Raw genomic sequence first — 27,937 nt, 5'->3', positions numbered from 1 at the left:
AAAATAAAAGGGAAATATAGACTTTCAGTTAAAAGAGACAAATTCATCATGAGTAGACTTGAACTATAAGAACAGTTAAAAGGAAATTTTCTTAGAATAAAAATATTTGTAGATCCAATAATATGTATCTACACAGAAATGGAGAACAATGGAAATAATTGTGTGGGAAAATAAAACTTTTTCCTTACTGTTTAAATCTTAGAAGATTAGTCTAAACAATAATTGTAACTATATAATGTGGAGTTTATTGCATATACATATAATTTCAAGAGAACAAAGTTTGGGAAAAAAGAAATAGAAAACACTGTTGGAAGCCTTGTGTACTACACTACAAATAGTACAATATTACCCCAAGGCAGACTGACTAAAGATGTATACTATAAACTAAAGCAACCAGTAATAAAACAAAACAAAGAAATACAGTTAACATGCCAACAATGGAGATAAAATAAAATCCTTTTTTAAAAGATTCAGTTATTCCAAACGAAGACAAAGAAAGAAAAAAAAAGGAATACCAATGAAGGAAGAGGAAGGGAGGAGTACAACAGGGAAAAACAGCAAACAATTATCAAGATAACAGACTAAACTATGTTAATAATCACATAATACACAAAGTAAGCCATGTAAATATAACTGGTCTAAGCCATAAAAGCTAAGAGATTATCTGAATGGATAAAAAAGCCAGACCCAACTATATACTGCCTACAGGAAATATACTTTAAATATAAAGGTACCAAAAGGTTCAATATGAAAGGTATGCTATGCTAGCACTAATCCAAAGAGAGCAAAAGTAGCCATTCATTAGCAAAATAGAGTTCAGAGCAAAGATCGGTATTATCAAGGTATTTCATAAGAATAAAAAAGTTAATTCATTAAGAACATGTACCAGTTCAAATGTTTTTCTGAATCATAAGAGAATTTGAAAATATCTGAAACAAAAAGTGATAAAATTATGAGAACTGGATAACTCCACAATTTGGGTTAGAAATTTTTAACACCCCCCTTTTAAAATTATTTTATTTTTTTGAACACCCTTTTTGATTGACTGACAGGTAGATAGATATTGGTGCTGGAGATTGAACTCATGGCCTGGTACCTGATATAAGAATGCATCCTACCACTGAGATATGTCCCAGTCCTCTAATAATATTTAATTGAGCAAATAAATAGAAATCACTACACCAAGTAATACTATCAACTAACTTGACCTAACTGAAAATTATGTAACACTTTACCCAACATAAAACTCTTTTCGGGAAAATATCTCAACTTAAAAGAACTTTAATCATACCAAGTATATCAAGTATTCTCTGATTACAACAGAATTAAATTAAAATTCAGTAACATATCTGGGAAATTTCTAAAGATTTAGAAATTAAAGAACACCTTTATCTAAATAGCTCATGGGACAAAGAAGAAATCAGAAAGGAAATCAGAAAACTTTGAAGTGAAAGTGTTTTAGTCAGCTTTTTTGATGCTGTGACCACAACATGGCAAGAATAATTAATTAGAGGAGGAAAAGTTTGTCATGTGGCTTCAGAGGTCTCAGTCCACAGGCCGCTAACTTCAATAACTCTGGGTCCAAACTGAAGCAGTACGTCATGATGAAAGGGTGAGGCAGAGGAAAGCAGTTCAGGACATGACAATCAGGAAGCAGAAATTGACTAACCTCTGGACACCAGGGCCCAAATACATACTTGTAAGGCATGCCCCCAATGACCTACCTCCTCCAGCCATACCCTACCTGCCTACCTATCACCCAGTTAATCCATTCAAGTGTATTAAAACTATTTATTAGGTTAAGACTCTCCTTAAGACTCTTCTAATCATTTTACCTCTAAATTCTCTTGCATTGTTTTACACATGAGTTTTTGGAGGACACCTCACATCTAAGCCATAACAGAAAGAAAGAAACAAAAAAAATCAAAAAGTGTGAGGCAAGCAATAGAGTAGTATTTAGAGGGCAAACTACAGCATTAAATTCTTATATTAGTAAAGAAGACAAGTCTAAGGCAAATGACCTTAGTTTCTACCTTAAGAAAACAGGGCCTGGAGTTGTGGCTCAGCAGTAGAGCGCTCACCTAGCATGTGCAAGGTCCAAGTTCCATCCTCAGCACCACATAAAAATAAATAAGTAGGGCTGGGGATGTGGCTCAAGCAGTAACACGCTCCGTGCCTGGCATGTGCGGGGCGCTGGGTTCGATCCTCAGCACCACATAAAATAAAATAAAGGTGTCCACCAAAAACTGAAAAATAAATATTAAAAAAATTCTCTAAATAAATAAATGAAAACAGACAAAGAAATCAGGCATGGTTGTGCATGCCTATAATCCCAGAAACTCAGAAAGCTAAGGCAGTAGAATCCCAAGTTTGAGGCCAGTCTCAGCAATTTAGAGAAACCCCAACCCCAAAAAAAAGGGAAAAAGAAAAAAGAATAAGATCATAGCATTTGCAGGGAAATGGATGGCATTAGAGAAGATTATGCTAAGTGAAGTTAGCCAATCCCCCCCCCAAAATGCCGAATTTCTTCTTTGATATAAGGGGGGGGGTGACTCAAAATGGGGTTGGGAGGGAGAGCAAGGGAGGAAGATTACCTTTAGACAGGGAAAGGGGGTGGGAGGGAAAGGAAGGGAGAAGGGGAATAGCATGGATGGTGAAAGGATGCCCTCATCATTATATAAAATACATGTATGAAGATGTGAATTTGGTGTCAACATACCTTATATATAATCAGAGATATGATAAATTATTGTATAATGCTGTATTAAGAATTGTAATCCAAAAATAAATAAATGAAGGAAGGAAGGAGAAAATAGACAATGAAAAAATGAACCCAAAGAAAGTAGAAAACAATAATAAAGATCAGAGTGAAAATCAATATAATTAGAAGCAGAAAAATACTGGATAAAAACCAATGGAGGGGGGCTGGGGATGTGGCTCAAGCGGTAGCGCGCTCGCCTGGCATGCGAGGGGCGCTGGGTTCGATCCTCAGCACCACATATAAATAAAATAAAGATGTTGTGTCCACCGAAAACTAAAAAATAAATATTAAAAAAAAAAACAATGGAGGGCTGGGGATATAGCTCAGTTGCTAGAGTGCTTGCCTTGCATGCACCAAGGCCCTGGGTTCAATCCCCAGCACCACATTTTTTAAAAAAGGCAACAAAGCTGGCACTTAAAAAAAAAAAAAAAAAAAAAAAAGAATAATGAGAATATTATAAGCAACTTTATGCCAATAAATTCAACAATTTAGAAGAAAGGGATAAATTCAAACTTACCAAAGCTCACTTAAGACATAGATAAGTTTAATAGCACTGTATGTATTAAAGAAGTTAAACACAGATACAACATAATTCCATTAAAAAACCAAGTGGATTTCTTTATCAAAAGTGATAAAATAATTCTAAAATTTATAAGAAGGGGGATGAGGTAAAGGTCAGCAGTAAAGTGTGTGCTTAGCATATGCAAGGACACACAAACACATACAGACATACACGCAGAGAAATGCAAAGTTCCTAGAATAGCCTAAGTCACTGTAAAACAGAAAAGCCGAAAAATTCATATAAATTGATTTCAAGACTTATTTTAAAATTGTAGTAATGAACACAATGTGTTCTTGGTACCACGACACACAAGTAGAATAGACTAGAATAGAGACACCAGGAAAGTACCGTGTACATGTATGTGGACAACTGATTTTCAACAAGGATTCAAAAGCAATTCAGGGAAGAATTTTTCATCAAATGTGCTGGAACAAGCAGATATACAATGGATGTTTCACTTCCAGCACTTCAAGGTAAAAAACAAAACAAAACAGATCTCTCTGGTCAATAGTTCATATCACACACAAAAGTTAACTCAAAATAGATCAGAGACCTAAAACTATAAAACTTCTAGAAATAAAAAGCACAATTCATAAAGAGATAAACTGAAAATTGAACTTCTTCAAAATTAAAAACTTCATCTCTTCAAAAAATACTGTGGAGAGAATAATAAAACTATAGAGAGAAAATATTTGCACATCATGTCTCAATGACTTATATACAGGATATGTAAAGAGCTCTCAAAATTAAAAAAAAAAAAAAAACACCTCAAGGGGCTGGGGTTGTAGCTCAGCCATAGAGTGCTCGCCTAGGATGTGCAGGGCACTGGGTTTGATCCTCAGCATAAAAATAAAACAAAGGTATTGTGTCCAACTACAACTAAAAAACAAGAGAGTAAAAAAAAAAAGTCAAAATAATGGACAAAAAGTTGACACTACTCTACTATCATGTACACCTAAAAACAACAAATTTAAAAAAAAAGAGCCAGAGGGGCTGGGGTTGTGGCTCAGTGGTACAGCGATTACCTAGCATGTGTGAGGGTCCGATTCTCAGTACCACATATAAATAAATAAAATAAAGGTCCATTGACAACTAAACATATTTAAAAAAAAAAAAAAGAGCAAGAGAAAAAACATTACATATCTGGAGGGGGAAAAAACAGAAAAAATGTTTATATATATATACATTGTTAGTAGCTTTATTTGTAACAGCTTAAAAATAGAAACTACTTAACTAAATATCTATGAGCAGATGAAAGGCTAAACCATTTGTGTATATCCACACAATGGAATGAGACTTAACAATGAAAAAAGAATGAGACTCAACATTGACTCAAATTACAACATGAATCAACCTCAAAATAATTATGAGCGAAAGAAGACAAAAATTACATAAAATTCTAGGAAATAAAGACTAATGTACAGTGTTGGAAAACAGACTGGTGGCTGCATGGCATGAAGTACGGGAACTGGAAGGGGAGAGTTACAAAGGCCCCAAGGAAACTTTTGATGTGATGTATATGTTTCGTTATCCTGACTGAGGTGTGATTTCATGGGTGTATTACAAATATCAAAAGTAGAGTTATATACAAAAACTGGCTTTTTAGCCAAAATATAACCTGCCTGACAATACCCTATCAGGATGCTGCAACTTACACTTAAATAATAAAAGACTTTCTTCTCCTAACAGTCTTTTCCTCTTATGCTTTTCTCACCAGAGTTCCCTAAATTCTACTTATCAATCTGCACAGACTCTGGGATACCATTCTAATGGTTCATGGTCCCAAGAAACCAGAAGCATATATTTCAACAGTCATATTAAAGACAATTACCATCTACATTGAACACCATTTAAAAGCATACTTACAGACTAACAAATATTACCAAATAAGGTTATGATAAAAATTCAAATCAGCATTCTTAATCAAGAATCCTCTGAGATGACAATTTTCATCAACTAAGGAATATTATGTCTGTCATCTCTAGTTATGTAAATAAACCCACCTTAAACATAAAACCCAATTACTAAAAACCTCCATTATAAAATTTTACTACTTTATGAATAATGTTTTTGATTTCTATATATAATACCAACTTTTCACTTCATTTCAAAATCATGTTTCAAAGCATATGGTAAATGAACAGGCAGCAGTCTCTAAAAATGTTTAAATCTTACTAACATGGTCACTATTAGGAACAAATATCTATTTACATTAAATTTTTCTACTTATCTTGTATGGATTTCTGCATATAACTTTAGAACTTCATTTGTTTAAAAATTCTAATTATGGCAAGTTTTCAATAGTAAACCTGTTCCTAAAGATTGAAGAGAAACTTAAGGGCCTTGTTTTATTCAGTTAGGTACAGACTCCTACAACTGAAAAACAGTCTAATTCTTAAAGTAATATAGTTTTAAAAATCCAACTCTACTGCAAAGTTTATAACCTAAACCATGCTACTCTCTAAATGAATTACTGAAATGTGGTATAGAACACTATTATATCAATTTAAAAATATTGATATGTGTAACTCTGAGAATGGAACTTAAGGGCATTATCTGAATGAAATAAAAAAAATCCAAACCCAAAAGTTGGTACTATATAATTCCATTTATTTAATGTTCTCAAAGTGACAAAATAAATCATAGCAATGGAGAAACAACTCAGGGATCGCCAGGGGTACAGATGGAGAGAGGCGTAACTATAAAGAAGGAACATCAAAGAGTTTCTCTGTAGTGATGAAATAGTTCTGCATCCTGACTGGTGGATATTATATGGATCTACACATATGATAAAATGCCATAGAACTAACTATGTATCAGAAAAAGAGTGCATGTAAAAACTGATGAAATCCAAAAAAGGTCAACAGTTAATAAAATGTCAATTTCCTGGTTTTTGATAATATACTTCATTAGTTAAATTAAGTATTTAAGATGTTACCTTTGGGAGAATCTGGGTAGAATATATAGGAACTCACTGCATAATTTTGTGACTTCTTATAAGTCTAAAATTATCTCACAATAAAAAAGTTTGACACATAGAACAAAAAAGGCAGCAGACACTGCAGAGACAATAAAAAAAGCAAAGCTATAACCAATAAATTCAGTAATAAAAAGATACTATATACGTAAAACAAAGACTGACTGCTATTTTTAAAAATTTAAAGAAAGAATTCTTAGAAATTCCAAACACAGGGGCTGGGGTTGTAGCTCAGTGGTAGAGTGCTTGCCTCACATGTATGTAGGTACTGGGTTTGATTCTCAGCACCACATAAAAATAAACAAATAAATTAAAGATATTGTGTCCATCTACAACCAACGAAAGAAAGAAAGAAAGAAATTTCAAACACAGTAATATCAATTTTTTTTTTTTTCTGGTGGTGCTGGGGATTGAACTGAGGGCCTTGTACATGTGAGGCCCCAGTAAAGATTACTAAGAAGGTTGAAAGAAAATATTTGACATACACTCAAAAGTACAAAAAAAAAGAAAGAAAAAGAAATGGGCAAAAGTGAAAGGATAAGAAAATTATACAACTAATTAAAACAGGTCAACATGCAACTAATACATATGCTCTAAAGAGAACAGAGAAAATGAATGGGAATAAATTATCAAAGAAAAATTTCCAGAATTAACTGATATAAGCAGCACTCCTATCAGAAAATTGTTGACAAATACATAACACTACAATATCTACAATGTGAATGGTATACATTTACAGATGACCCTTTTTTTGCAATATGCACCTAATAAAACCATACATGATAGGTCCAACTCCCCTTAAAGGAATTATTTTCTTTAATTTTAAATACTCCCACCAATTAACATCATAACCTATTATATCATTATTCATGTTTTTAAATATAGGTGAAGTTTCACAGTATATATAGTAAGTCAGCACTTTCTTTTGTCAAATACTACTATATGTGTGCCCTTGTGTAGGAATATAGATATGAAGATTGACAAGGTTCTTAAAAACTTTCAATCACACTTTTAAAAACTTTTTTTTCTTAAAAATGAAGTGAGCCTCCTTGTAAATTTCTGATCAGATGTTCCTATTCATTTGAATTAGTTTGTCCTTAATAAAGAAGCATTATTTTCAATTCTAAATTTTTATTTTTAAGTGAAAATAACCTGTTTTTATTACTCTAACAAATATCATGACCCTAGTATTTTAAACTAAAGGTTTTATACTAAATATATTTTTGAAGCAACTGATTTATGCATGCTTTTATAAGCATTTTTAATGTGTTAAGACAGGTTGGCAAACTATGGCCTGTGGGTCAAGTTTAACCCATCACCTGATTTTGTTAACACAGTTTTCTTGGTAAACACCTTTGTCCATTCATTATAGGTTAAGCATCCATAATTCAAAATGCTCGAAAATCCTCTTGGGCACTTCAAGTGAGAAATTCCAAGCCTGACCTTATGTGATAAGTCACAGTCAAAACTCAAGTGCACCAAAATTACTACATAAAATTACCTTCAGGTTATATATATATATATAGTATATATGAAACATACGACTTTCTTGTTTAGACTTAGGTCTCATCCTTAACATACTTCCCTGTTGATATGCAAGTATTCCAAATTTTTTTTTTTAAACTGAAATCTGAAATATTTCCCAAGCATTTTGGATAAGAGATACTCAACATATATTACTGCTTATGGTTTCATTCACATTACAATACCAACATTCAGTGGTTGGGACAAAGACCTTGTAGACCGATATTTAAAAGTAGTGTGCAGATCTTTAAAGAGCTCACTTTTGAAATCATGCTAAGGATCTTTTATTGTCAGAAGAATATCAAAATTATATTTTTACCTAACTCCCTTAGATAGTCTTCCTTTCTTAAGAAATTTATGCTATGGAATCATGCTGTTTCTCTAATGAAGTATCAAAACTCAGACTGGTGAAATAAATTACAAGGCATGCATACATAAAACTATGTAATTCAATTATAATGTAGAAGATAATTTCATGACCCAGGGTATGTTCAGAATTTCCTTTTTCTAAAAGGAGAGGTTATATAATAGTTCATACAGTAATATCTAGAAATCATTTTTAAGTATACATGTGTGGTTTTTATACATTAAATGTATATCCAGGGGAAAAATAGGCTATAAATACCAAAATACTTAAAAGTATTATTTTGATAGGATATTTTTATTTTCTTTTATAGGCCTTCCAGTGTTTGCCAAATTTATGAAATGAAAACGTACTACTTTTCCAATGACAGGCATTATTATCTTAAAAGAATCAGCAGAACCACAGGAAAGTATTCTAAAAAGTTAAGATAAAAAGGTCTAGCTTGAGATTCTACTCTTATAACTCTATTACTATAACAAGCTTAGAAAAACATCTCTGGACCCAAAACCACAAATTTATATATGCATAATGTGATTAATTCAACTATATACATAAATAAGCCTTGACAACCAGCAAGATGACCAAAGTTTTAGACATTAAACGGGGGAAATCACAAGAACTTCACTGTATTTTAAGGAAAGGATGCAAAGAACTACATACATACATACATACATACACACACACACACTAAAAATAAAGTAATTTTAAAATACTGAATATCCCAAAATTCCTTAGAAAATAAATGATCAGTAGGATAGTGGTAATGATGGCAGAAGGAATAAAACATAGTTAAAATGCTTTAAATTGTGCTAACATTTCCTAATTAGGTAAGCAATGCCACCTGCCTAGATTTAAAACCTCACAGAAGAACAATTATCTTTATTTAGAAATTCTATCTGGTTGAAAATCAATTTTCACTAACCCCAAAACTTATCTGGCTTATTCTCTGTTTCAGTGGCAGTTGGAGATTTTTCTATTCAGAGTGCATGTTCTATAAAAGTCATTTTAAACATTAGGCTTTATCTTCCAAATACATTTAGTCCTGTAAAATACCACTAACTATAAGTAATTAAACTAATTCTTAATTAATCCAATATAAAAATATATCCAATTCCATCTTTAGAAAATTATTTCAATTATTTCATTTCTATCTTGAATTTTATTTTCAAATATATCAAAAATATCTCAAAATTAGTCTTTCCTTAATTAAGTTTTTATATTCATAAAATACAGTATCAAATGGAATGCATTCCCAAGTTACATTAAATAAAAAACATCAAAATCATGAAAACAACAAAAATATACTTCATTTATTTTAAATAACTTGCCATTAAACTGAAAGATATATGATCATTTTCATCTAGAAATGTAAATGATCACAATCAAACAAAGGCCAACATATCCCTCTCAATCTTTCCCTCATATTCGTATATGTATATAATTATAAAACAAAGATATCATGTAATAAATACATACACACCTTCCTTTAGCATATGCCAAGGTAGACACACAAAAACAAGAAAAAAATGTTGAAATCAGAGTATAAAGGGACTCTGCTCTTTCAAACAATGCAGCACTGAAAGCCAGGTCAGCATCCTTGGGCATTACTAGGAAACTTTAGCACATCTGATATTTCCATCATCTTCAAGATTCTTCTGAACAATCAGAAAATTTCCCCCTACCTCACCTCTCCACAGACTTCCTTTAGCTTTCCTCCCTCTACTGTGTAATAATGCTGTTGCAGATATATAGGCTTTAAATGTTCAGAGATTCAACCCCCTCTATATATTAATTCAGTTCATTTTCTCACAGACACTGACTCAGCCGTGGGTTGTGCAGCACTGACGTTTCTAACCAAACAGCATCGTGTGAGCTGTGATCATCCCATTTCTCCATCTCTAAACAGTGATTGGATATTGTAACTGATAGACAGGTGAAGAAAACGCAGGGGATGAGGGCTTAGAGATATGTAGATATGCTGCCAATGCCATCTGTAAAGCTAATTCTAGCTCTGACAGCTTGCCAGGTTTTAGAAAACTAGGATGCAGATAACATTCCTTTTTCCTTTCAATATTTGTGTATACATTCTGGTCAATAATGCTTTTCTTTAAAACCAAAGGGAAAATATCATCTGCACTTTAAGAATTCACTCAAGAAATATTCTTTTAAGCAACCGAACTTTTCAGTCTGCTGCTGAACTATGAAGTGATTTAAAAGGGAAAATGGAAAGCTCAGAAGAAATGAGCATGCGTACTTCTGGGGAATGAAACCTTGCGGCAAAGTCTGATATTGAATGTACGATGCATTTATCTTTAGCAACCTGAGCAGACTGCAGATCAGAGTTTTATATAGTCATTCTGCCCAACTCAAATATTCAAAAGCCTTAAGCATATATTCTTGCTATACACATTATACAGAAGAGGAACTCATTTTCTTTTTTAAAATAGCAAAACCTCCTCTAATTCAGGTGTAATCCCAGCTACTTTGAAGGCTGAGGAAGGAGAATCACAACTTGGAGGCCAATCTAGCAACTTAACAACACTTGCCTCAAAATAAAATAAAAAGGGCTGGGGATGTAGTTCAATGGTAGAAACTTGCCTAGCATACCCAAGACCCTGGGTTCAATCCCCAGGATCCCACCCATTACTCACCACCCCCGCCCAACACAAAGATTCCTCTAACTCATAAATAAAAGGAAAAATGTCATAATTAGACCAAATATACCTCAACCAAAATGACTTTTTAACATCTTTAGCTACTACCAAACCCTTCTATGTAGATATTAACTATACAACTACTCACACAGAAACAAAGTTCACTGATTTTTAAGTAATATATTTCTATACCACCTGAAGAGAGACTCCAGCACCTGAAGTCTATCTATGTCCAGAACAGCTTTCTCTATCTTTTATATCAGAGTGCTAGACAAATCTATATTCAAGTTGGGTGCAGTGGTGCACACCTGTAATCCTAGCAGCTCAGGATGCTGAGACAGGAGGATGGCAAGTTCAAAGTCAGCCTCAGCAACTCAGCAATGCCCTAAGCAACTTAGCAAGACCCTGTCTCAAAATAAAAAAGGATAAGAATGTAGCTTAGTGGTTAAGCATCCCTGGGTTCAATCCTAAACACACACACATACACAAATCTATATTCAAAAGAAAGTTCAGAAAATAAAGTACCTTAAAATTGTATTAGATAGAAATCATAAAGTCAATACCTACAAACCTCAGATGGCAACCCATCAGAACAGAAAAGACTGCAACCATTACTATTACTTTTGTAAATCAGAAAGTTTATTTTTATCACACCCAGCAAGGAAAGAGGGGAAAAATTCAAAACTAAGACACTGAAAAAATAAGGCTATTCAAAAATACATATAAACGAAATACATATTTAAACAAGATGACTTTTAGATTATCTACAATATTGAGACAATAAAGAAAACTATGCTCACTTATTTGTTTTGTAAATTTAAATCCCCAATTGTTTGAGATAGCAATAAGTCCAGCTCAAAAACTAACATTCTCAGTCTCCCTGATCCAGAACTGACCACAGGACACAGCTCTAGTTAATGATTAAGTAGATAACTGCTAGAAAATCTCAAGAAATTTAATTTCCTGATAAAAATGAATCCCTTTCCAACTGCTCCTTTTCCCTTTTTTTTCTTGTCTAGAAGGTAGACATGATGGCTAGAGCTACAATATCCACCTTGTGACTATAAGAGAAAAGCCAAGCAAAGCAGAGATTTTTAATCCTGGTATATCCTAAAGCAATTAAAAATACTCAGCCATCACCTACCTCTAGATGTCTTAGGTACAAAAAACTAAATCCCCAAATTAGGCCAACGTTTAGTCTGGTTTTCTTTTACAAACATCCCTAAATAAAATCCGTAATATTCAAAAAAGTAGGTAGATGCACAAATAAAACAAAATCAGCCACAAGTTGGTACCTTCAAGCTGGGTAATGGGAAACAGGGGTTCATTATACATAGTAGATTATGATAAATTATTTAAAAATTAAGAAAGAAAAAAAGGCTTTTTTATAAATTTCAGCTATGCTATTTATAAGTTCAATGGCCTTGGTCAAGGATATTAGCCTGTTTTTATCTGCCAAATGGAGACAATAATAATATCCAGAGCTCTACTTTCAGATCTGGTCAAAGTAATCTCCTGAAGGTCCCTGGCAGAAATTTCCTCCATCTACCTTAATACTTAATACTCTAATCACCTTAGGATTTTCTCAAGCCTTATTTTTTTTTAATTTATTTTAGATGTTGATGGACCTTTATTTTATTCATTTATTTATATGTAGTGCTGAAATTCGAACCCAGGGCCTCACACATGCTAGGCAAGCCCTCTACCACCAAGCCACAACCCCAGCCCTCAAGCCTTATTTTTGATACTGATTCATTCTCTGAACTTTACAACTCAATACCACTATTTAATTAGTTTGAGTACTCTAATTGTTCCATATGTGAATATTAAAGCATTTCCAAGCAGTACCCTCATATACTTTAAAATTTCTCCTAAACTAAGGGAAGATTCTCAATAAAATTTGCTAATGTTTGTTTTTTAAAACCTCTTAGTCAATCAGTTTATTATCGACTCCCAGCAGGTAGGTAGTGCACACCTGAAATCCCAGCAACTCTGAAGGCTGAGGCAGGAGGATCAAAAGTTTGAGGTCAGCCTCAGCAACTTTTTAGCAAGACCCTGTCTTAATAGATAGATAGATAGATAAGGAGTTGATCAATGGGAGAGTGCCCCCAGGATTCTTCTATTATAGGTACAGAAGGAGGGAGAGAGAGGGAAGGAATAAATAAATACACAAGTAAGTAAATAAATATTCTGGGGACTGGGGATGTAGCTCAGTGGTAAGAGTGTTTGCATTGTATGCAGGAGGCTCTGGGCTTGTTCCCCAGCACCATAAAAATAAATTAGTAACTAAGTAAACTCCCAAAGTAAAATTTTTTTAAAAGTCAAACAATACTTCCAAGTATTCTGTTTCTAAATGCATAGGGACAAGAGATCTCTAAAAATAAGCTGTTCTTTTGGGGCAGATTTTTTACAAATTAGGTTTAAAGTAATCTCAAAGAACTTCATGGTTTTTACATAAGATAATTTTTAAAATCAATTTACTGATATGTTTAATTTCCCTTTAATGTTTTTCATTCAAACAACCCTAAATATTATTGCAGCCCACCTTACAAAAGGATGAAAAAATTAATGAAAGGCTGAGGACATAGCTCAGTGATAGACAACCTGCCTAGCATATACAAGGCCCTGGGTTAAATCCGTAGCACTATATGGGAGAGAAGGAGGGAGGGACGGAAGAAATTGATTAATTAATTTACCAATGCTACATCTACCAAGAAGAGCTGTATTTGTTACTGAAATCAAACAGAATGGAAAAAGCACTGAAAGTTTTAAAACATTTTTCCCACTGTATGCATGTAGCTTTTATAAAGCAAACAATGGCTTACTTCCACCCTCATCACCTCTTCAGTATATAATGTAGCACTGTATACATGAGAAGAAAAAAATTGTGAATTAGGAAGGATAATATATAATTCACCTGTATAATAAACACACAAGAGTAGATAAAAATATAACCTCACACAATCCAATGCCTCTTTAATCTCAAAGACTAAGTAATTATCCATGAAACAGAAAAAGAACTAATGCCCCATTTGGAGAACACATGTATACTCACTAACTATAAACAAAACAAAAAAACATTGACATCATTTGGCATGTAATTATAAGTTAATAAAGTCAACTTCACATTAACATTTTACGATCTTATCCCATTAAAAGTCTGCAATGTCAGTGAACTTCTTGTCAGGGGACTTAAAAGTATCAGCCACTCATGTTGCTTAGCTGTAATACACAGTTTAAAAGTACCTAAAGTATTTCTTAAAAATTACAAAACAGATTTCAATATCATGGCATGTTTTTTTCAAGAAAGCTAGTATTTGTTATCAGTCATCAGGAGAATTTTATATCCTAGTTAGTTAAATATTCAATAATATCCTCTAAGCAATATTCACCCAGCAAAATCCTCTATGAAAACATGCTTACATACCTGTAATATGGGAGGTTTATAAGCTGTCAATTAATATCCTAAAATTTCAGATCACAAAGTATTGTAAATGAGGTATTCCTCATTTAGTCTCACAGCACAAAATGATAGTTTAAAACAAACATATAGATAAGCAGAAACTTTTGAAATGAATTTCATTTCATGCATCAAACTTTAAATGAACCAGTATGGTCACTCCAAAAAAGACTGATTTTCCCATTAGGATCAGTATGACAACATAATATAAATTCATACAGTTACAAATGTATTGAGGAAAACACTGACAAAACTATAAATTATCATGTGTAATCTGAACATATAATAAACTTAGAATACAAAATAAATTCCTATAGATTTTAAAATACAAAGAACTAACTGGTCTTGCCAGAGATTCCAATTAAGCCAATTATAATACTCGATCATGGAGTCAACTAAGATTTTAACATAATTTAGAGATAGAAATAAATCTTAAAACAAATGTGAATATAAAAACTTAAAAAGAAAGAATTGTTTCTCTGTAAGCTAATTAAGGAGAAATATAAACATGCACAATATTTTGTAAACCATCCCCCATACTCTGACAGGACTTGCCACAACCAAATGCAGTAGTAGTCTTTATAATCAGTTTTAGCAGAGCTTTGATATGTGAAATACATATTTTCTACCTACCTTGAATGTTTATAAAGTTTACGAGGTCTACTATGCAATTTCCGATCCCAATTCTCTGGATCACTGGAGTTACTGTCATAGGGATGAGGCCGTCCTGCCATCCCACTTCAAGTTTCCTCACACTATTGCTTTGAAAGCACACATGTAGCACCCATAACCTACATAAAAGAGTAGTGTTGACCTTTAAATCTATTCCACTCAGAATAAAATAGCCATAGAATTTTATGTACTTGATATTATTGTGACAAATTTTAAAAGTGATGAATGGATCATAAAACACTAAATATACAAAGTGCCAAAAATCAGATTACCATAAGCCCCAGGAGTCTTTTTAGGTACTTTTCATATGACTTATCTATTAAATTTGCTACTCCTATGTAACAGTTTGACAGTGTACCATTCATATCTAGTATATATATTTAACTCCTATTTAGATAGTCATGTTTCCAAACATGAATATAATACCAAAAGGCAAAAACAATTCCATAGAATGATTTCTTTATATAAATATCACTTGGAACACATTTCTTAATGACTAAAAGATGCTTAACAAAGCAACTAGTAACACCAAACAACAATGTTATTATTTCTTTAACCAAGTTAAAGAAGCCAAATAGAAATTTAATTTCTGCTCAAAAAATAAATCTATGTAAACATCCTTGTGTTTACTTACAGTGCAATTACCACAAGAAGGTGCTTTATCTATACAATTCATACACTTAACATCTTTTCATATGTTAGGCCTGTGACTGTTAAATCTACCTAGTCATATAAAATTGTAAGAAAACTCAATAGTGTTATAGAATACCTGGACTATACATTTTTAAAGTATATTCACATCTAATTTAATTTTCACATTCACCTTGCAATGTAGGTATTATAATTTCCATATAAAAAACAGCAAACATCTTTAGAATTTGGGTAACTTTATCAAAGTTCACAATATCACTATTCAATAGTAAATACTACTATTTACTCTTTATACTAAAAGACAATAAAAATTTAGTATACAGAATAGTCTTGATCTTGAAAAGTGCTCAGACTGAAGTATTTGGTTGAAAGTAGATCAGCCTGGGACAGCAGCACCCACCTGTAATTCCAGCAGCTTGGGAGGCTGAGGCAGGAGGATCAAAAGTTCAAAGTTAGCCTCAGCAAAAGCGAGGCGTTAAGCAACTCTAAACAACTCAGTGAGACCCTGTCTCTAAATAAAATACAAAATGGGCTAGGGATGTGGCTCAGTGGTTGAGTGCCCCTGTTCAATCCCCAGTACCAAAAGAAAGAAAGTAGATCAGATTTGACTTTCAGAGACTGTGAACACCAAAAGAAACCAAATGATAAACTTTGTTCAAATTTTTCTGACCAAATAAACAATTTGAACAAAGTTATATAAACTCGTCTAGAACCCAGGTGTCCTGTTGCCTGCTCTTATATACTTACTTTTTCTATACTTTTGTTAAGTTGAATTTGATGGAGAAAAGTAAGGAGAATCATACATAAAAGTCAAAGGGAAATCCCCAAATCAGGAAAAGACCTTCCTAAGTTTAATTTCAGTATAATTTCACAGAGAATGCCAAAGACAACTCATTAAAATTTTGAATTTTATATCAAAAACAGTAAAATAAATGGTTTTATTTTAGATAAACTATTTTTCTATGATTTTTCCTCATGGTTACCTCATACCTTCTTTCCAAAAAGTTTAAAATCATATAATAAATTAATATTTCAATAATATATAAATATTTCAATGAATGAAATAAAAATAATGGGAAAGGGGAAAAGGAAGAATTGCACAATGGCTGGTTCAAATCCCTAAGCAAATGCTACATGGTTTATTTTTTGAATGCTCCCAGAAAAGGAAATCCATTTCCTGAAGGATCACTGAATCATCAAAAATCAGTTATTAAATGAACGTAAAAACTATGAAATTACTTTGAACATAAAGATATCAATCTCAATTGAGTTTTTAACTATGAAAATATATTTACTCTAAATAAAACTAAAAAGCTTCAACTTTATATTATAGCTAATTATCCATACTGAAGAGAGAACGCAGAATAAAAGAAAAAGAGAACAAATCAGAGAAATAAAGGGAAAAAGTGATCATCAATAGAAACACAAAAGGTATAAAGAATAGTAGGAAAAAAATCAATAAGGAGGGATAAGTAAGATGAAGAGATTTAGCATGTTCTGTAGAATGAGATTTAGAACATTTTTCTCCTGACTTTACAGGTCTTCCAATAAATTATTTCAGGGATTAACATTTCATTCTTTACAAAGCATTTTTCCCTCTGCATCCTCACCAGCATACAAGACCATTTTTTCTCTTCCTTACACTTAACTATCAGAGACATTCCTCTGACTAGGATGGCAACAAATGCCCACTGAGAGAACAATCCCAAATCATGAGAGGCAGTGGCAAATAGGCAAGGAATAAGGTAGATTCAGATCCACTGTAACACACAAAACATAAGGGAAATGCCAAAGTTTTCCTAATTTGATCCTACTGAAAATAGTGAGCATATATTTATTGAAAGTAGTGAGCAAGCAAAAAGAAAAAAAAATGTTTAATGTTCAGATAAAGGCTTTAAAAAAGTCAATAAAAAAAGCATATTCACATTTGATTTGTCAAAAAAAAAAAAAACAAAAAAACCCTGAAGTATTTATTACCAGGTGAAAGATTTCTCCCACCCCTCACACCCAATAATTATGGGAGTATAAGCAGACTAAAAAGTGAAATTCAAGTTGAGATATCCTGAAAAAACATGCATGTGTCTACACGTTAGTGTATTCTTAAATTTTATAACTAACCTAAAGATAAAACTAAATGGTTAAAAGGTAACTGATATACAATATATACTATTTTGTGCCATACTCTGTGACTTATATTTGTCTGACTTCATTCATTCACTCATTCAAGCACTTACGGAGCATCTATTACAATACGCCAAGCCATCTGCAATATGCTGTCAGACATTATTTCTCAAAAAACAAACAAAAACCTCATTCAAGTAAGAGAAAAATGAACTTCTCATGACCTGCTCTTGAGTCTCTCATCTACCTACAGCCCCTTTACTCAAGTCTTTGCACTGTTAACCTACCATTTCTCCCCATTAAGTCTTGGTATTCTTTAGGATTTTATCTTCCTCAGTGGTTGCTTGGGTCCAAGGAATCAAAAGACCAAAAAATGAAGATAAAACCCTCAAGAACATCAGAATTAGTTTTCACATCTCTATTTTCACAATCTCTATTTCCATTATCACATCTGAATTCTTCAACAGGCTTCCCAAATTGCAAAACCAGTCTTGTTGTTTTGGCCTCCCACGTCAGCTGGAGTCAGCTCTACTCACTAAGTTTGAAACTTTGAAATCATCCCTGACTTCTTATTTCCCTACCTCAAGTCTACTTTAAAAAAATTTCTTTTTTGACTCTCTTCTCCCTTTCATTCATAAGTCTGCTGCTGACTTCATTTAAACCTCTGCCATCTATCAATAAACCTCTTGGCCGACTTCCTTACCACCATTCAGTTGCACATTTGCTCCACTGTAATCCAGATTTTCTTTCTGTCTAAAAATTCTTAATGACTCTCCATTTCCTATACCTAAACTCCTTAACATAAAATGTTCCTCCGAAATATGGCACTTGAACGCCTAAGGTCCATGACATATTAGGCAAACTAAAATATGCTCTTTGGCTCTTTTATCATCAAAAAAAAAAATGCTGGACTACTGGAAACAACATCTCTAGAAAGAATGTCACTGTTCATTTTATTTTTAGAGACAATGAAAATCATGCAGAAATCACCTGTACAGAAGCTGAAAAAACTGGGCTTGTTGATTAGGGACATGTGTTCCTCCAGATTACTAAAAGTTAACTGAGAAAAGGTGATTCAATTACTTTCCCTTATCTTGGATATTACTATCTCAACAAGGAGGGGCAGGAGTTATAAAAATCTTTAAAACAAAGGTAACATAAGTATTCCCTGGGACACTATTTACAGATATTATTAATGACAATGATCTATAGAAGGATCTTTTTTTTTTTAAACTAACAATATGAGACAGGAATTTAGGAACACAGAGAGCAATGAATCTCAAAAGGGGAACCGCCCTTGAACCACTGTAATACAAAACAACTTGTAAGCAACCCAGACTTCTTCCTAGACAGTAGCTTGCCTACTGATGAAAAAAAGAACAAAACAAGGTAACTACAAGGCATCTGGAGGAACTAAGTAGCAGGATTAAAACATGCAAGGGAAGGGTGAAGTACAAAGAAAAATGGCACAAACTGGGTAACCCCACCCTGACTTCGGTTCTAGTTCAGCCCCTTAGCTACTCTATAAATATAAGAACTCCAAACTAAAGCAACACAACATACTTTCTCAGTAATCGCCCATATTACATTCTCAAATGTGTGCTATCCCTTTATAATAAATCTCTTACCCTGCTACTCGTACCTAAGGCGTCCTTGACTTCCTTATGTAATATGTCAGGAGCTGGAATGTTCAAGTAAGTACACAAGATCTCTTCTGCCTCTGGAGAGACCTCTTTGGATCCCCTTATGTTGACATAAGGAAACAATTCATTCTGTTCATACTAGGTATCAATGAGCTAAGAAGTTTATATACATATATTTTAAAGCTTAAAACAACCCTATATTAGTCTCCTGTTTCATATATGAACAAATAGTGGAGTTAAGATTTATATCCTATTTGAACAAAAGTCCACATTCTTCCCAATGTAACCAAGCCAAGTAAAAGAAACTCATATTTTTGTTCCTCATTACCAACAGATGTCTTTTTTAAACTAAGCCATCATGTGGCATTGTCCATCCCATTGAGACCTTGATCTACTGTCATTACACAAGAGCATGTCTATTAACATGAAATGATTAGAAAATAATTCAAGTGTGGTAACTGGAGAGAAAGACCCGATGGTAATAAGAGACAAAGAGCTCAGACCCAAAAACTGTCATAAGCTAAACAGAAAGCCAAATATCCATTAGTGTGGGTAGTAGAGCTATGGAGAAGCTAAACCAAGACAACTGAGAGGGATAAATGTCCTAAGTTAACCTTCCTTATATAGAAAAAGAACCAAAAGGAGGAGAGAGAACCCCATAGAGTAAATGAAGTACTTAAGACTGGCAGACAACAGAATGAACACATGAATGTTCACACAGTTAATTCTACCTATATAGCAAACCTTCATATGGATCTAGATAAAAGAATACCGAAAGACCAGAAACTGAAAATCATTTGATGAGCCTCGACCCTTAGGAATGCAAGAGGGATGATACTACGCAGAAAGCCAGAAAATAGATATAACCACCATGAAAGCCTGAAACATTTCTAGAAAATATTTATAATTTCCTCATGATACTTAACCCATTTTAAATTTTCCCATGAAGTGTGACATAAATCCATAAATAGATAAGAAACTGAACACTCATTTTCAGAAGCATTAAGAACTGGAAGAATTTGGGGGACTGAATACTATACAAATAATCCTGAAGGACAAAAACCACCACGTAGAAACAATTTTTAAAAGAAATGGAAATCAAAGGGATGTAAAAGAACAACCTCCTGCAAATGCAATCAGGTAAACTGATCATGCAAGCTTAATTGCAAAAAAACAACTATTTAAATTTTTTTAAAAAAATGTTTTAAAGTTATTTAGAGACACTGGCCAAACAGTGAAAGAATTTACTTCTGAAAAACTACAACTTCAGGGACAGAATCGCAAGTTCAGTTCCAAATTTTTTTGCTGTGTTCCCTATCCCTCAAAATATGATGAAGGAAACCAGTGAGTCATACAAGATCAAAGTGGTAAAGAAAACTTCAGGGCTAGAAGTACAGATGGAAATTTAAGACAGACATACTGGAAATGAAAGAACCATAGAGAGGTGAGACACAAATTCTGAGCATAAACTCCGCTTAAATCCCTAGAAAACAAATGATTACACATGCATGCAGGGGAGACCGCAGGTAGCCTGCAAAAACAAAACCAGAGACCATAGATTATACCCTTAAACACTGGTGATATGAAATCGGAGTTTGATATGTTTTTTAACTGAGTGTATTCCCCAAACACATAAAATTCAAGCATCAGAAAAGTGAAGTCCTTACTGGTATCTGAGAACAGAGACCACCACAAGCCGACAAGCTAGAAATAAGGAAAGAATTCCCAGAAATAAAGAACCAACAGAGAGGGTAAATTCCAAAATCTTGAGTAAAATCTCTGTTTAGATTCTTGGCTGACCACCAAATTACATAGGTGTTAGAGGGACTCTCCTCTACCCTGTCCCCCAGGAGACCAAGCTAATAAGTAGCTGAAAGAAGGAAAAAATGAGCACAGATAGAACTGCTATAACTGCAAGAGAAACAAGTTTGCAATCTGAGTACAGGCAAAGATGGTTGGTTACTTCACCTATGTGAAGTTTTTGTCCTTCATGATTATCAGGAGGCAAATCAGCAGTCACTAGAAAGAAATCCACATAAGAACACTACAATGCCCAGGTTTCAACAAAAAATTATGAGACATGCAAAGAAAAGAGACAGTAAAAGGTAATCAATAAAAACTGACTCCAACTAAGCCCAGATGTTGGATTTAGCAAAGACTTCAAAACACTCATTATAAATATATTTAAACATTTCATTATAATTATGTTCAAACAAATATTGAACAATTAAAGTTCTACAAGAAGAAAACAATCTTGAATAACAAAGGATTCTCAATAGAAAAGTAAAAACTGTCAAAAAAATTCAGCTTTGGGGCTGGGGATGTGGCTCAAGTGGTACCGCACTCGCCTGGCATGCGTGCAGCCCGGGTTCAATCCACAGCACCACATACAAAGATGTTGTGTCCGCTGAAAACTAAAAAAAAAAAATACTAAAAAAAATTCTCAAAAAAACAAAATTTCAGCTTTAGCTACAAAGAACAATAAATGAAAAACTATATGGTCATAATAGCAGATAGAGAAGAAAAATGAACATTGCTGCAGAGACAGGTGGGATATCTAATGACACAATATCTAAATACTTTGAATCACTACTGAGACACACAACACGAATCAATGAATCTTAAAAGTACTGGGTAAATGAAATAATCCAGATTTAAGATAATGTATAGAAATACCACATAAAAATGACTAGTTGCCTCTGAGGAAACACTAAAATAAAAGGGGAATTTACTTTTCATTGTTTTTCCTTTTATACTATTAGAATTTTTTACATATTGTTTTTATGATATTGGGGGACACTGTAAGAAAATATATGGACTTGCTCTACTAAAGAAATTTCCTTCTTGTTAAATTTTACTGCTTAAGTATAGTTTTGGGGTATTATTTTTTACTGCTTACATATGGTCAATATGTATGCACTGGCAAAATGTTTATTCCATGTGTTCCCTATTATACTATAAGATTCTGAGGACAAGAACAAAATATAACTCATGTTTATGTTCCCATACCTTAATATAACTTGTATATAAATCTTATAAAATGTTTTAACTAAGACTAAAGAAACTGGGGAGCATTTCATGTAATATAATCCAACAATGCAGAGAAAATATAAAGTAGGAAGATTTATAAGCAGTTTTTAGTTTCCAGTTGCTTCTCTTAAAAGAATATTATCTTAGCTGGGTGTGGTGGCACACACCTGAAATCCCAGCAGCTCTAGAGCCCGAGGTAGGAGGATTGCAAGTTCAAACCTAGGCTCAGAAACTTAGCCAGGCCTAAGCAACTTAGTGAGACCCTGTCTCAAAATAAAAAATAAAGGGATGCTGTACTTTGTCGAATGCTTTTTCTGCGTCTATTGAGATGATCATATGGTTCTTATTTTTAAGTCTATTGATGTGGTGAATAACATTTATTGATTTCCGTATATTGAACCATCCTTGCATCCCAGGGATGAATCCTACTTGATCATGGTGCACAATTTTTTTGATGTGCCTTTGTATCCGATTCGCCAGAATTTTATTGAGGATTTTTGCATCTAGGTTCATCAGAGATATTGGTCTGTAGTTTTCTTTCTTTGAGGTGTCTTTGTCTGGTTTCGGAATCAGGGTGATGTTGGCCTCATAGAATGAATTTGGCAGAGCTCCTTCTTTTTCTATTTCCTGAAATAACTTGAAAAGTATTGGTATTAATTCTTCCTTAAAGGTTTTGTAAAACTCTGCTGTATACCCATCCGGTCCTGGGCTTTTCTTGGTTGGAAGTCTTTTGATTGCTTCTTCTATTTCATCTATTGTTATTGGTCTGTTTAAGTTGTGAGTATCCTCCTGACTCAGTCTGGGCAAATCATATGACTTAAGGAATTTATCGATGTCTTCACTATCTTCTATTTTATTGGAATATAGGTTTTCAAAATAATTTCTAATTGTCTTCTGTATTTCTGTAGTGTCTGTTGTGATATTGCCTTTTTCATCCCGTATGTTAGTGATTTGAGTTCTCTCTCTTCTTCTCTTCGTTAGCATGGCTAAGGGTCTGTCGATCTTATTTATTTTTTCAAAGAACCAACTTTTAGTTTTGTTAATTTTTTCAATAGTTTCTATCTCACTCCAGTAAGATTAGCAGCCATTATGAAGTCAAACAACAACAAGTGCTGGAGAGGATGTGGGGAAAAGGGTACTCTCGTACATTGCTGGTGGGACTGCAAACTGGTGCGGCCAATCTGGAAAGCAGTATGGAGATTCCTGGGAAAGCTGGGAATGGAACCACCATTTGACCCAGCTATTGCCCTTCTTGGACTTTTCCCTGAAGACCTTAAAAGAGCATACTACAGGGATACTGCTACATCGATGTTCATAGCAGCACAATTCACAATTGCTAGACTGTGGAACCAACCCAGATGCCCTTCAATAGATGAATGGATAAAAAAAATGTGGCATTTATACACCATGGAGTATTACGCAGCACTAAAAAATGACAAAATCATAGAATTTGCAGGGAAATGGATGGCACTAGAGCAGATTATGCTTAGTGAAGCTAGCCAATCCCTAAAAAACAAATACCAAATGTCTTCTTTGATATAATGAGAGCAACTAAGAACAGAGCAGGGAGGAAGAGCAGGAAGAAAAGATTAACATTAAACAGAGACATGAGGTGGGATGGAAAGGGAGAGAAAAGGGAAATTGCATGGTAATGGAGGGAGACCCTCATTGTTATACAAAATTACATATAAGAGGTTGTGAGGGGAATGGGAAAATAAACAAGGAGAGATATGAATTACAGTGGATGGGGTAGAGAGAGAAGATGGGAGGGGAGGGAGGGGGGATGGTAGAGGATAGGAAAGGTAGCAGAATACAACAGTTACTAATAGGGCATTATGTAAAAATGTGGATGTGTAACCGATGTGATTCTGCAATTTGTATTTGGGGTAAAATTGGGAGTTCATAACCAACTTGAATCTAATGTATGAAATATGATATGTCAAGAGCTCTATAATGTTTTGAACAACCAATAAAAAAAAATAAAAAATAAAAAAAATAAATAAAAAGTACCTTCATGGCAACACCTAAAAATAAATAAATAAATAAATAAATAAATAAAAAGGGCTGGGGATGTGCTCAGTAGTTAAGCACCCCCAGGGTCCAATCCCTGGTACCAAAAATAAAAATAAAAAATAAAAAAAGAATATTATATAACTATACCCAAGTTTTAGTCAAGGCATAAAGCACCAATCATCTTACTCTCAAATGATCACAAATTATAATTCAATTTCTAAATTGCTCTCAGGACATATATTTATTTAAAAAGTAGAAAAAAAGGAGGGAAAGTATAACATCCCTGGAAACATTTTTTTAAGATTACCAAATGAGTCCTAAATTTTCCCAAACTAATCCTCAAAATGCTTGGTTGCTTCACACAGAAACCCTTTCAACTGTCAAGGTTTATACTTTTCTGATCTGTTACAGTGAAAATAATACTTTTATGTAATTTCTGTTCAAATTTTGTTGACTTCTTAAGGTATTAATATGTTTTTTTTTTTTTTTTCTTTTCTCATCTCAAACAACCCAATAAATAAAAGAGTGGTGGTGTAGTCCAGTGGAAGAACACCTGTATAACATGGGTGAGACCCTGGGTTCCTTTCACAGTACTAAGGGAAAAAGAAAAAATGTTTGAAGTTTGAAACGCTTTTTAAATCTTAAGCATTTATGAAATATCTACATTACATGATTAGCATTTTAAACAACTAGCTACTGTTAAGAGTCCTAATTCTTAAAAACTTATTAAAAGCTATATGATTTTTAGTAGTCTAAAAGATTTATTATCATTTTGCTTTCTGCTCTATTTTTCCTTTTCTACTATAACCAAACAGTTTTGCCTTCAAAATCTGAAACGCCTTAACTGAAGCAAATCACCTTGACATATTATTTAACATAGGCAAAGCTGTAAGCTGCTGAAGTGCCTAATTAAAGAGGATTACATTCAGCTCCTAAGAAGGCAACACTCTTTAAAAAGGCACACTCAGATATTTTTAAATGTTAAAATCCTTAAAATTTTCTTTTTTTTCTACATGACAATTTTTTGTAAGTTATGTATTTTTTCTACATATAATCTTTATTATGATGCTCCATTTTGACCAATTTATTATTTCCCTTACCTTGTATTTCTTTCAGATTTTTTGCTTAACTGTTTATCTGCCATCAACTCAACAGGCTATAAAAAGCTCTAAATATGATTCAATTTCCAGATTGTATGCTATCCCATAGAACTCTACATGATAATGGAAATGTCCTATATCTGCATTATCCAAAAAAGTAGCTTCTAGTCACATGTAGTTTAATATTATGCACACGCAATATGTGTACTACCAGTGAAGAACTGAATTTTCAATTTTCCTTTTTAATTAATTTAAATAGCCACAAGTGGCTGGTAGCTACCATATTTATCAGCACAATTAGAAGCAGAACTTCCTCCACCAAAGAAGTTCTTTTCCTCCAAATGTTTCATTTTAAGAAACCTAAAATTTGCTCTGAGACAAAATACTAGTTCACAATGAGATATTCTAGATATCTTTGTGACTTAGTATTCCAGGCAGTATTCCATTTTAATTAAATAAAGTTATTTCCTTATATTGAAATATTCTTTAATTAAGGCTTATTAAAATAACTTGCTTTAATACCACATAGCCAATTATCACACCAAATTGTCTCTCAAATTTAATACACAACCCATAAAAATGTCACACCCAGAAAATGAATTCTAAAATATTTCAATTGGTTAACTATTTGAGCAGAAGATCCTTTCCTTCCTCACATCATATCCTCCACAAATTCCAAATTGCTAAAGAGTTCAAGTATAACAAAAAAACTCATAAAAAGTCAAGAAGAAAATATATAGGAAAATAATCTATATAATTAACTGATTCTCAGAATAGAGAAAGAATTGCTAAGCCAAAAATAAGAATAAAAACACCTTAAAGCCAAAGACTGACATGGGAATGTGCAATCAATCATTTTATGCCATCATTTTCAATAAAGATGAGGGAAAACATCAGGGATTAGAATCAGAACTACAGAATAGCTTTCAAAAAGTATCAGATTATATCACATAAGAATTTAAAAGTAAAAGATGACAAACTAGAGAAATGTTTATAAATCTATACTTTAAAATCTGAATGCTGTAAAGGAAAAATGGACAAAGTTTCATGAACTTGCAATTTACAAAAAGAATACTAATGATTAAAAAGAAGAAATAGAGCTGGAGATATAGCTCAGCTGGCAGAGTGCTTGCCTTGCATGGACAAGGCCCTGGATTCAATCACCAGTACCACAAAAAAAAAAAAAAGAAAAAGAGAAAGAAAGAAAGAAAGGAAAGAAAGATTTCAACTCATTCATAATATAAGAACACCACGTTACATCAGATGTTTAACCAATCAAAGGTTTGTTTTAATGATAACTAGGCAAGGGTTAAAGTATTGGGGAAACTGTCACTCAAGTTCATGGGAGTATAAATTGATTTTCAAAGTATATACCTTGACACCAGAACTCCTACTTTTAAATTTTTAACCTAAGAAATACATTTATCAAAGAATTTATGATAAAAGAGGGTAAGGGAGACTAATTTCCAAAAGCAGGGAACTGATTACAATACAGTACATTCTCATAGTGTTGAAGAATATAACATGGAAAATTATTACCAACAAATGCTTAAGAAAAGAACATAGGTTATACAATAAATAAATTGACATGTTTAACAAAATGTTAACTTTTAAATATAGTTTTGTGTTTCTTTGAATTTCCTTTTATTTCTTAAAATAAATATTTTAAGTGATTACATACAAGAAAAATCCTAATTTTGACTGTGTGTGATGTAAGTGTGTGTATGTAGTATAACTGAAAGTAACTGTCATTGACTTGGATTATCATGCCATTTTCTTCTTTGCCCTTTGCTGAATGTTCCAAATTGCATCTAATACTTTGATAATCACAAAGAAATCACTCCAAAGAAATGTAATTTCATAAGATATTTTACAAAGTACTCATCATAAAAAATTTTCAAGGTTAACAAATGTTTAAGGCTACTGTTAAATGTTACCATAATATTATTCACTATGGAAGCAAAGATGATTAGCAATGCCACAGCATTTTTCTTCTAAAATATGGCAACTGTTCTCTTTCTTAATGTTGTGAGCTTGACTAACACAAAGAGTTACATATATTTACAAATAATTCATATGTACTATCAGACCAGTATTATGTATATAATATATACAAAAAAATGGAAATGAAAAAAGAGAAATAAAAACTAAAGATTAAGTTCTATTGTTTTATTCACCCTATAGCATAATGAACAAGTTTTTCATAACATCCCTAGAGAGAAGTGCATGCAACCCACTAGAGAAAGCAATGGAATAAAACACTCAGAAGACTTGTAGATCTCTATTCTAGTCTCAACCTTCCTAATAACAGTATTTATTACCTACAACCTTTTTATCAAAATCAGTTAAAAGGGCTTGACCTATGTTTCACTTTTCTCTTCCAAAAATGGAGAGCATTAATGATT

General features: G+C 33.0%; 1 protein-coding gene across 4 annotated transcripts in view; it reads right to left on the bottom strand.

Moving 5' to 3' along the window:
• Positions 1-27,937, bottom strand: part of Btbd10 (BTB domain containing 10) — a 59,957-nt gene that overhangs the window by 24,641 nt on the left and 7,379 nt on the right. For 2 of the 4 annotated variants that reach the window (XM_071616381.1, XM_027942400.2), the window contains one exon: positions 14,936-15,093. The exons of the other annotated variants lie outside the window; for them this stretch is intronic. In XM_071616381.1, the coding sequence (XP_071472482.1) occupies positions 14,936-15,036 (101 nt within the window). In that variant the 5' untranslated portion in view covers positions 15,037-15,093. The remainder of the gene's footprint in view (positions 1-14,935; positions 15,094-27,937) is intronic. 4 annotated transcript variants of the gene reach the window in all.

Source organism: Marmota flaviventris, chromosome 9 (assembly GCF_047511675.1).
Source record: "Marmota flaviventris isolate mMarFla1 chromosome 9, mMarFla1.hap1, whole genome shotgun sequence".
Lineage (NCBI taxonomy): Eukaryota > Metazoa > Chordata > Mammalia > Rodentia > Sciuridae > Marmota > Marmota flaviventris.
The sequence above is the reverse complement of the archived record's forward strand: the minus strand, read 5'-3'. Positions and strand labels throughout refer to the sequence as shown.